This window comes from Aspergillus thermomutatus (assembly GCF_002237265.1).
Source record: "Aspergillus thermomutatus strain HMR AF 39 chromosome Unknown NODE_276, whole genome shotgun sequence".
NCBI classification, from domain to species: Eukaryota; Fungi; Ascomycota; class Eurotiomycetes; order Eurotiales; family Aspergillaceae; genus Aspergillus; species Aspergillus thermomutatus.
Genome location: NW_020798326.1, coordinates 25477 through 35196, shown reverse-complemented (window position 1 = coordinate 35196; position 9720 = coordinate 25477). Strand labels below are relative to the sequence as shown.

The 9720-nt window shown below is 50.2% G+C and overlaps 5 protein-coding genes across 5 annotated transcripts; 4 read left to right on the top strand and 1 right to left on the bottom strand.

The window, feature by feature from the left end:
• Window positions 1–265: 265 nt before the first annotated feature.
• CDV56_104512 (uncharacterized protein) lies at window positions 266–732 on the top strand (the record flags this gene model as incomplete). The annotated part of the gene is made up of 2 exons (XM_026758131.1): window positions 266–625; window positions 679–732. The coding sequence occupies 2 exons, from the start codon at window positions 266–268 to the stop codon at window positions 730–732; spliced, it is 414 nt and encodes a 137-aa protein (XP_026610817.1).
• A 271-nt stretch (window positions 733–1003) lies between these two features.
• Window positions 1004–1876, bottom strand: CDV56_104402 (oxygenase MpaB family protein; the record flags this gene model as incomplete). The annotated part of the gene is made up of 1 exon (XM_026758021.1): window positions 1004–1876. The coding sequence occupies one exon, from the start codon at window positions 1874–1876 to the stop codon at window positions 1004–1006; it is 873 nt and encodes a 290-aa protein (XP_026610816.1).
• Window positions 1877–2803: 927 nt separating this feature from the next.
• CDV56_104162 (DUF3712 domain-containing protein) lies at window positions 2804–4299 on the top strand (the record flags this gene model as incomplete). Its single annotated transcript, XM_026757781.1, has 4 exons — window positions 2804–3051; window positions 3115–3536; window positions 3587–3711; window positions 3760–4299. 4 exons carry the CDS (start codon window positions 2804–2806, stop codon window positions 4297–4299), a joined length of 1335 nt encoding a protein of 444 aa, XP_026610815.1.
• A 1283-nt stretch (window positions 4300–5582) lies between these two features.
• On the top strand, window positions 5583–7557 carry MFS1 (sugar porter family MFS transporter; the record flags this gene model as incomplete). Its single annotated transcript, XM_026757461.1, has 8 exons — window positions 5583–5631; window positions 5686–5724; window positions 5778–5839; window positions 5892–6019; window positions 6068–6257; window positions 6314–6683; window positions 6743–7248; window positions 7309–7557. The coding sequence occupies 8 exons, from the start codon at window positions 5583–5585 to the stop codon at window positions 7555–7557; spliced, it is 1593 nt and encodes a 530-aa protein (XP_026610814.1).
• Window positions 7558–8273: 716 nt separating this feature from the next.
• On the top strand, window positions 8274–8820 carry CDV56_103702 (uncharacterized protein; the record flags this gene model as incomplete). Its single annotated transcript, XM_026757321.1, has 4 exons — window positions 8274–8306; window positions 8365–8547; window positions 8617–8739; window positions 8788–8820. The coding sequence occupies 4 exons, from the start codon at window positions 8274–8276 to the stop codon at window positions 8818–8820; spliced, it is 372 nt and encodes a 123-aa protein (XP_026610813.1).
• Window positions 8821–9720: the final 900 nt, after the last annotated feature.

The window sequence follows — 9720 nt, the reverse complement described above, 5'->3', positions numbered from 1 at the left end:
GCATACTCCATAGATAGGCCTAGCGCATGTTTGATGAAGCTGATGGCGATGGAGCTGGATTTCACAGTAGATAGCGGGGTAATCATGATGCTTGTTTCTTGCAATGTGAGATCTCGTATTCATGATAGTTAACTAACTGCAGATAGCAAATACATATACTTACCTCTGGTCGAGAGGAGTATCTACTGTTCTCCAAACCACTCAGACACTTCTTTTCTTACATCAAACAGACAACAACAACACAAGCTACCACTCCCTGACAGATATGCGTCTCTCAAGCCTCCTCCTCCCTCTCCTTCCCCTCGCCCTCGCCAACCCGAACCCAAACCCAAACCCAAACCCAGTGGCCGCACCAGCTCCCCAATCTACAGGCGGCCTCCTCTCCGACCTCCCTACCATCCTCAACGGCGTCAAAGAGCTCTTAAGCGAGGACACCCTCAACGACCTCCAAACCATCGTCAAAGGCGGCGCCGTGCTCCTGGGCGGCGACAACCCGTCCAACATCGCCAAGTTGCTCTCAGGCGATAACGTCAACAAACTCCAGGATGTGATTGATAACGCGCACTCGCTGTTGACACCCACATTTGTGAATGAGACATCGACCTTAATTGGGGATGCGACGCCGGTATGTTTGCTTTATTCCTTTCTTGATAAGGTTGTATGCTGACATGTGTGCAGCTGGTTTCGGCTGTGGAGAAGTTGCTGGGTGGGTTGTTGGCGTCGTTGACGTAGAGATTTTATGGGGTCATGGGTATATATGAGTGATGAATTCTCATGGATATATATGTGCATATACGGATGACTCTTGATTGCTTTTCATAAAATTGGGATAAAGTGCACTTGCATCAATGTCTTTTGTTTCTCTTACTCGAGCGAAACTGTGCAGGCTTGTGGAATCAGTGAGGTCTGGGGGTTGACGAGAGGATAGGAATAGGATCCTTCAAGCAGATTCATTGCTGGAATATTGTTAGAGCACATGGAGTATCTACAGGACATGACCCGATCAAACAACCTTCAAATGTTTCCTCAACTCATTCAGATAGTACCGCAATGGATAGGACCGCATCGACACCGGCAGCGCAGGATAGACCGCATTCGAAAACCCCATCGTGCTACGGTACAACCCCCTCGACCCCATCGTAGACTTGAGCCCATACTCCTCTCGAATCCTCGGCGGCAGCATCTCGATCGTCACCACCCGCAGAAACGGCTTGAGCATCTGCACCCACCGCGGCACAGCCTTGTCATGCAGCAGATCTTTGGCGAACTTGTTCGCGTCCGGCGTGACCGTCAACCGCTCGATATGGTCGTCCCAGTATTTCCAGAATTTCTGGCGCGTCTCGGGCCAGACGCCTGAAGGCAGGCCCAAAGCGTGGATTAGAAGACCAAACTCCGCGTAGGCCTTTTCGGCCGTACGGTAGTCTACCCGGCCATAGATGCGCTGGTAGAAGTCTGTTGCCGTGGCGTAGAGTGTCGCCGCGATCCAGAGCTGGACGTCGGGCGCAGCGGCGTAGTAATGCTCGCTGCCGCGGAGAGGAGGCTGTCCTCGACTAAGCATCTCGAGCAGCGTCTTCTTTTCCTCTCGTGTGCCAAAGACCAGGCAGGAGAAGTAGCTTAGCATTGCTTGCAAGGCATCGCCCAGCTCGGTGGCTAGATTGGGGCCGTTGCTGGCTTTGTCGTGATCGTTGCGAATCTCGGGCAGGGCTGCTTGTAGGAGGAGCGCTGACCCTGATCCAGCGAAGAGGATGCCCTCTTGGAGGATTTGGGGGAGTATTTCGAGGTTATCCAGCGCATCGATAGGATGAGTCTCTGACTTGATGCTGTTGGTGGTGGGTGTTTGTGACTTTGCCTCGGGGAGCTTTTCGTCGAGGGACATTTTGACGCAATGCTGTAGTTCTTTACCCCAGAAAAATATTTGAAGAGGTTAATTGTAAACCAGTCTCCCAGTGTTGAGTGATGGCGTTGCTGCAAGGGTTCAGGAAACTTCACTGTGGAATTAGAATGAGACAACCTGAAGCCTCATGCGATCATCACACCACACACTTTTCAGCTCTTTCATCTCAGGTCACTGAAGAAATGATCTCAGAGCACATGCAGACCTCTGCAGTTGCCCATTCTTCTGATCCGACGATTATCGTCATTTTCTCATCCCCCGCATATCCACCCCCTAATCTGGGAGAGTTCCGTTTCCCCAACTTTCGGACTTCTCCAGTGTCTGTGGGACTCGCGGGCAAAGCTTGAGTCGAAACGACCCAACAATGAAGCCACTTTCGTACTGTTTCCCCCCATCCACCTGACTTGTTATTCCTAGTTCTTATCAGTAATGATTAACAACCGCGGTTCTTTAATAGTTTGCGGTGATCCTCATCCCAATGGCCGCATGTGAACTGTTAATCAATCGCCGGGATTGGCTGCAGGGGGAGATGCCGAAGTCGCAGTGTCGATCATGCGGAGGGAACCCCCTAAAGGGCTTAAGTCTTTACAAAAGTGGCCAAACTCAATACAACACAGCAAGGCCCGGGGGCACTTGGGCCCAGAGCTAAGCGAAACGGCGCAGGAAATAACAAATATTTCAATTTGACTCGGAGCTAGTCGATAAAGTGAAATTATCGTGTGGCCCGCAATCGGCTATGACTCTCGTGCGGATCGAGCATGGGGTAGATTGAGGTTGACGGGCTTGGAGGCGAAGATCTTCGGATTCACCTCCAACACGTCTTCTTCATTTATATCCATTCCTATCGCCTACCCCGGATTTCAAGGTCTAGTCTATCTTTAGACTCTTGCCATTCGTATCACTGCCACCATGGCCGAGATGGAAGAGAAGCCCTCCTATCTCAGCGCTGCAGGGGCCAAGTATGCCCTCGGTATCCATCGAGGGCCGTTACCCCCGGCCAATGGAGATGGGTGCGAGATCGAACATGTCGAGACAGCTTTATCGCTGGAAAAGAAACAGAGAACGAAGAAAGAGGCCATCCGTCGCCACTGGGCCCGGTTCTGGTGTTGTTATATTTTCTTCTCGATCATTTTCCTCGCTATCATCCTCCCAGTCTTGTTCGTCTTTCCGCCCCGGCGCCCACGTTCACAACAAATGTGACCTTGCTGACATTAGAACAGCTTCTTGGTGATTCTTCCCGCCGTTTCTCAACGAGTTGTCGACAATTCCAAACTTGTTCTCGTCGATGCGAAGGTCATGCAACCTCGTCCAGACTCGGTAATCCTCACTATGCAGTCTGCACTCAAATTGCCCATCGGTCTCCCAGTGCGAATTGACCCTATCACTCTAGACCTCTTCAACCGGGACGAGCCCGGAAACAGCACCTGGGCCAAGTTGTACCTCAATGGGACAACCATCTCGGGAAACACCACTTTGGGAGTCACCAATCAATTCACTCCGCTCAATGCGGATGAGTGGGCTAAATATGTGCACAATGTGGTGTTTGAGGAACATGCACCATTGTCTTTGAAGGGGACTACCATGTCATATCTGGGCAAACTTAAATCTCGTGTGACGATGGACAAGACGATCAAGCAAAACAGTAAGCGAGTCGTTTGTATAAGTACCGAAATCGCTTGCTGACCTGCTCAGCCCTGAATAGCTTCGCCGGATTTGCCATCGAAGGGTCGCAATTGCTTCTGCCTCCTGAATCAGACGGTACCAACCTGATCGCCAACGCCACTTTGCCCAACCCCTCGGTCATGACTTTGGAAATCGTGAGTCAATAGTATGATCCGTTGTCAAGCATCACTAACACTTGGGAGGGCACAACGGTCTTGGACCTTAAGAGCGGAGATCTCGTCATCGGCAACGCAACGATCGATAACCTCATCCTAAGACCGGGCAACCATTCCAATCCCGTCCGCGGCAGAATCGATCTTGGAACTGTGCTGAAGAACCTTGGACCCGTCCTGCAGAGCCAGAAAGACTCCCTCCCCAACGGATATCTGACTCTCAACACGGTTGGCAAATCGGTCGTTTATGACGGCGTAGAGGTGCCATATTATACGAATGTGATGAGGAATCTGACCCTGAGCGCGAAGATTCCTATCGGCGGACTGCTGATCAACACCCTCCGGGGAATTTTCAACAAGAACGGGACAAACATCCTCGACCAGATGAACATCACCGACTCATCGTCGTCGGAAGGCACGAGCAGTCTGCTATCAGAACTGCAGAATCTGAACTTGAGCAGTCTGGGAGGAGCTCTGAGCAGTAAATTGACGAGTCGTTCGCTGGCCGAGTTTCTGGATCGTCCCGACGACAATTCAATATTGGTTGACGTGCTGAAGGGATTCTTGTAAACGAATCATGACATGTTTGATGAAACTGGAAATATCGACATGAGCGGCGTTTGGTGTCGTTTGATTTCTATTATTTAGTCTCTTTTATTTTCTTGTATATAGATGAAGAGCAATACCTGTATATACATGAACAAACACAATATTAATGCTTGAAATATCGCATCCGATCAACCCGGTCATATGTCCATCAAATCTCCCCTCCGCATTGAAATAGGAAACGTGGGAAGCCAAGCACGCCGGCTGATGCAGATGCCATGCGAGAATGAGACCGTGACATTGAGCCATGATTCTTGGATCATAACTCCATGGATGACTGCAACTTCCACCTATCACGCGCCATCCTCGAGTCGAGGTTGCACTCTTTGTCTCTCGTCGGCCAATAACCCGAGCGTTCAGCGGATTACCTTGGCTTGTCAGGGTAATTGGTCAGTGACAAGGCAGTCCGTGCTTGAGTCTGCTCTGTGCCGATCCATTATCCATAGTCATAGTCAGGCCGTGGGTGGAGGAGATAGATTGGGAGGATTGGGATGCATGTCGCTTCTCGGTGTCTATTTCCCCGCGCAGGTCAGTGTTTCCCATCTCCAACACTTGGAGCTAATGGAAGGGTCCATGGCCAATACTTTATTCCTGATAAAGTAGTGAAATGGGGGATGTGATGGAGATGAAGAGGGCCCTATCTGCCTTCTGCTTTTTTTTGTCTGTTCTGTGTCTGGGGTAAGCAGCAGGGTTGCAAAGACAGCTCACCACGTGGATAGGTCATATTATTCTAACATCCATGCTGGCATATCCATCCAGAGTCCTAAGCTCCTCCTTTAGGCCAGTCAAGCCTAAATCCGACACGTAAACTTGGGTAGATTGCGGGGGAAATGCTTGAGCGACAGCCCCCATGATCCAAGTACCAGCCTATCCGCACATCGCAATCCTCGATTTTGTGCTCCCGTCCACAAGATGTTGGTGGCGTTTGGCCAGGGTCGTACTAGTCCAGAGACTTGCACTCTTTGGTCCGATTCCTGGTACATCGTTCTGAGGGTAGTACTGGGATGTTGCTGTGCTCCATGGATGTGGTCCAATCGTTGGTGGCATTCACCCTGGGGCTGATGAATCAGGCGACTTTGGGACTGTTGTATTCACGTGCCGGCTTCGAAGTATTTAACTGCTCTAGGGTACTCGCATCTTCGATACTTCTTCTCTCCTTGGCCTCTCTTTGTTTTCCCCAACTTTCTCCTTCCTCTCACAGTGGCTGGTCTGTCTCACGAAGCTTCTTTTGACGGCTGGCTGCAAATATGAAGAAGTTTTACAATGTCTACTTTCTCTGTGGCTTCATCACCTTGGGTGAGGATCTCCCTGCCTAGAATCGCTTGTTGACGCCTGACTGACTCTCCCCAGGCGGATATTTGTTTGGGAATGATATTTCTTCCATGAGTGGCAAGTCTAGTTCTTTGTTCTTCTTCTGGTCAGCATCTGTCTGACAATCGCAGGTGTCCTGGGAACTCAAGCGTATGTGAACTACTTCCGCGTTGGCGGTGGGCAGTATAAGCAGGCAAGTTTCATTCAGCTCTCTATCTCGATCCCCTTCCCCTAACAAATAGTAGGGTGGTATCACCTGTGCCATGCCCTTTGGCTCGCTTATTGGTGCTCTGTGCTCGAGCTTTTTTGCGGATCGCTACTCTCGTGTCACCACAATCCAGTTCTCGTCTCTCCTGTGGATTCTTGGCTCCATGTAGGTTAACCGCATATCTGCATCTATCCTGTCAATTAATTGGTTTAGCTTCATGACTGCCTCCAATGGCATCGCTCTCCTCGTCGTCGGTCGTGTCATTGCTGGTCTTTGCGTCGGTATCGCCTCGGCTATGGTTCCAGTCTACCAGGCAGAGATCGCCCCAAAGGAAATTCGAGGCCGCGTTATATCCCTCCAACAGTGGGCCATCACCTGGGGTATCCTTATCCAGTACTTCATCGTCAGTGTCCAGCTTCTTTTCCCATACGGAGACATATTTCACTGACGATTGACAAGCAATACGGTGCTAGCAATGTCGATGGTGGTCCCGATAACCCGACTCAGAGTACCGCTGCCTTCCGCATTCCCTGGGGCATCCAGATGGTGCCTGGCTTTATCCTCTTCGTCGGCATGTTCTTCTTCCCCAAGTCGCCCCGTTGGCTTGCAAGCAAAGACCGCTGGGAGGAAGCTATGGAGGTTCTTGCAAACCTTCATGGAAACGGGGACGTCAACCATCCGAAGGTTCTGGCTCAATATCGGGAAATCGAGGAGGCTTTGGCTCTGGAGCGTGAGCAGGCGTCTACTAGCTACCAGGAACTGATCAAGCCTCGCATTGTCAAGCGTGTGTTCCTTGGTATGAGTTTGCAGATGTGGTCTCAGTTGTGCGGTGAGTGGATCGTGACCTTAAAATAAGATGCGGCACAAACTAATGGTTGGCTGCTACAGGTATGAACGTCATGATGTACTACATCGTGTATATTATGCAGAGTACTGGAACTGGAAGCCCTCTCCTGACCGCTTCCATTCAGTATATCCTGAATACCGCTTTGACCCTGCCCGCCATCCTCTACCTGGACAAATTCGGTCGTCGTCCTGCCATCCTGATTGGTTTTGCTCTGCAGGCTATCTTCCTGTACATTGAAGGAGGCCTACAGGCTGGGTTTGGCAAGCCCAACCCTCATACAGACCCCAAGCTGGATGCCATTTCTTGGACTGTGTCCGACCATCCCGCCGTTGGTAAAGCGATCATCGCCCTCTCCTACCTCTTCGTCTGCTCTTTCGCGACAACCATCGGTCCTACTTCGTGGACTTACCCTGCGGAAATCTATCCGGCCAAGGTTCGCGCCAAGGCTGTCTCTCTCGCTACCGCGTCGAACTGGATCTGGAACTGTCTTCTTGCTCTTTTCGTCCCACCTCTGCTGTGGTCGATCAACTGGAAGATGTACATGGTCGTACGTGAACCTTGAGTGGAGATCTTGAAACCGTGAATAGTCAACTGACAGTTCTTACAGTTCGCCGCCTTCAATACCGCAGCGTTCATTCACATGTTCCTTACAGCTCCCGAGACCAAGGGTTTCACTCTCGAGGAAATGGACGAACTCTTTGACAGTGGCCTTCCTGCCTGGCGCAAGCTCAATAAGCGCAGCAGACTCGAGGAGCTCGAACGGGAGATTGCTGAGGGAAACCTAAAGATCGCTGCCCACTCCGAGAAAGATGGACCTGTTGCTGCTACTACCGAGACCGCGGAGAAGCAGGTCTAAATCTAAACGGGCTAACTTGATTTCTGGGTTTTGGTGGAATGCATGCGTCTTTAATAGTTACCACGGGTGCATGGGTAATAATTTGGAACCTGAGCTGACTACATCTGGGTTTTGGCTTACTCCAGTTCCGTGTTTTGGTTAACTCGGTTAATCTCAGGTAGTCCTCATCATGAGCGTCTAATGTCAGTGCTGCACTGCTATCTAACAGTAGTACTCATCCAATACTGTTATCAGCGGTTTCCACGTTTCTTAAGGTCCGTAATGAGTCTGCGCTAGTAGAAGATTGAATGATCCAGAGCGCGATATACAAGCACTATTTTTACTCTCAACTGCTAAGCAGGGCCAGAGACCTGGGCTTTTATAAATTACCTGATGGTCCTGCTTTCCTTAAGCACGAACCCATCAAGAGTCCTATTCTTAAGATAAATAATAGAGTCTGGTGACAGACACAGAAGTCAAAGCACATGGCTCTTGTTCTTCATAAACACTGACAACGAGCAATGTCAGTTACAGCAGGTTCCGGAACTAAACAGTCATGTAGAAGCCAGGTGCTAGTAGAGCTGCATTCACTTACCTCATTTCATTCACCCTTCAGTAAACAATACTAAAATTCACTGTATCTTCTCTCCATTTGCTACATCTCATGCCCATCTACGTCATCCTTCTCCATCTAACACCACCATCACACATCACGTGCCTCCAGCAACCCTTGAAAGATGGCTACCAATACTTCCTCCGTCACCATCAACGTAAGATCTCATCCCAGGTATCGAGATGGAAATACTAACAGCGACTGAAAACACACAGTTCTACGGCGAGCTCCGCCAGCTCTGGGTCGAAATCAATTCCCACTGCGAGAGACTCCATCTCCTTGATTCCACTACTCGCGTCCTATCCGCCTGTATCGAACTCAAGATCACGCCCTACGGGACGAAACAGCTAGATATCGACGGTCTTGAGAATGCGGATGAGTACGTTATGCAACTGGTGGTAAGTATCCCCTCCTCAATGTTTCACTTGTATACTACTGTGGGCGTCCCGGTAACACCCCGAGAATAGATCTGCGGTCCAGAGTTCCCCGTCGGCCCGATCATCTCGTTTGTCGACTCGGTTCGCATGATGTGTGAGCCTGTGAGCGGATCTGCGCAGGTGCATATTACGGCTATTGCGGTTCCATATGCGGTTCGATGGCTTTCCTGGTGGCTATTGTGTCCTTGCTGATGTGGTTAGGCGCAGCAGCCCGACATTGCACCCGCCTACTAGGTTATCCTGCGGCTTGGTGTTCCCTTCGTATGAAGATGTGCCATGTGCCAGGACGGCTTGAAAGTCAGGGAGGAGCTTAGTGGTAAGTACGATCTGAGATAAACTGCGAGGTATGGGAAGCTGACTGGGTTCTGCCGCAAGGACGACGCATGGTTCCAATCACCAGATTGAGGCATTGGTTGATATCGTGGAGGAAAGCTTCTGGTTGATATGAGAGATGAAGGAGCCAGAGAACAGTCTTGGGCTAGAACCATCATCTTGACCTAGTCGGAGGTGGTTGCTCTGGTTGGTCATTCCTATCGTCTAGTTGAAATGAGCGTCCAACGATTCATGGTATTTCGCTTTCGTCGGATAATCTAGCGTAACAAGTAGATCCATCCGAAAGTAATCTGCCAATTTGTGCGAAATGGCTTGCTGGCATGATCTTTCTCTAGGCCAAGATAGTGACGGTGATGAAATTGGCGGTGCCTCAGGCATCATACAATCAATCCTCTTTCTGGTTCAATGTTGATCACCCTTGATCTTCCACCCCATTTTCCCCCTTCGGATATTTAGTCCACAATATCTTCCCGACTGCTAACCTTGCTAGTCCAGGACTGCTCCCGGGTCAGGGCTCAGGAGCGACATTCTGGCTGCGCTATTCTGATCCTGCCAAGATCTGCAGTCTGTGTGACTTTGCGATTTTCAGGGGCTGACCTCTTGTGTTTACTCGACTGCGAGCTTCAGAATTCTGTCATGTCATCTCAAGTAACAGACACTTTCTCAATAAATTCAACCTTGATTCCTGACTCGGAACACAATTGCTGCCTTCTTAAATGATGCGAAATCGTCACCAGCCTTCCACAGTCCTGCCAGCTGTGCACAGACTGTGGGACTGTGGGATGAAGCTTTCTCCAGTAG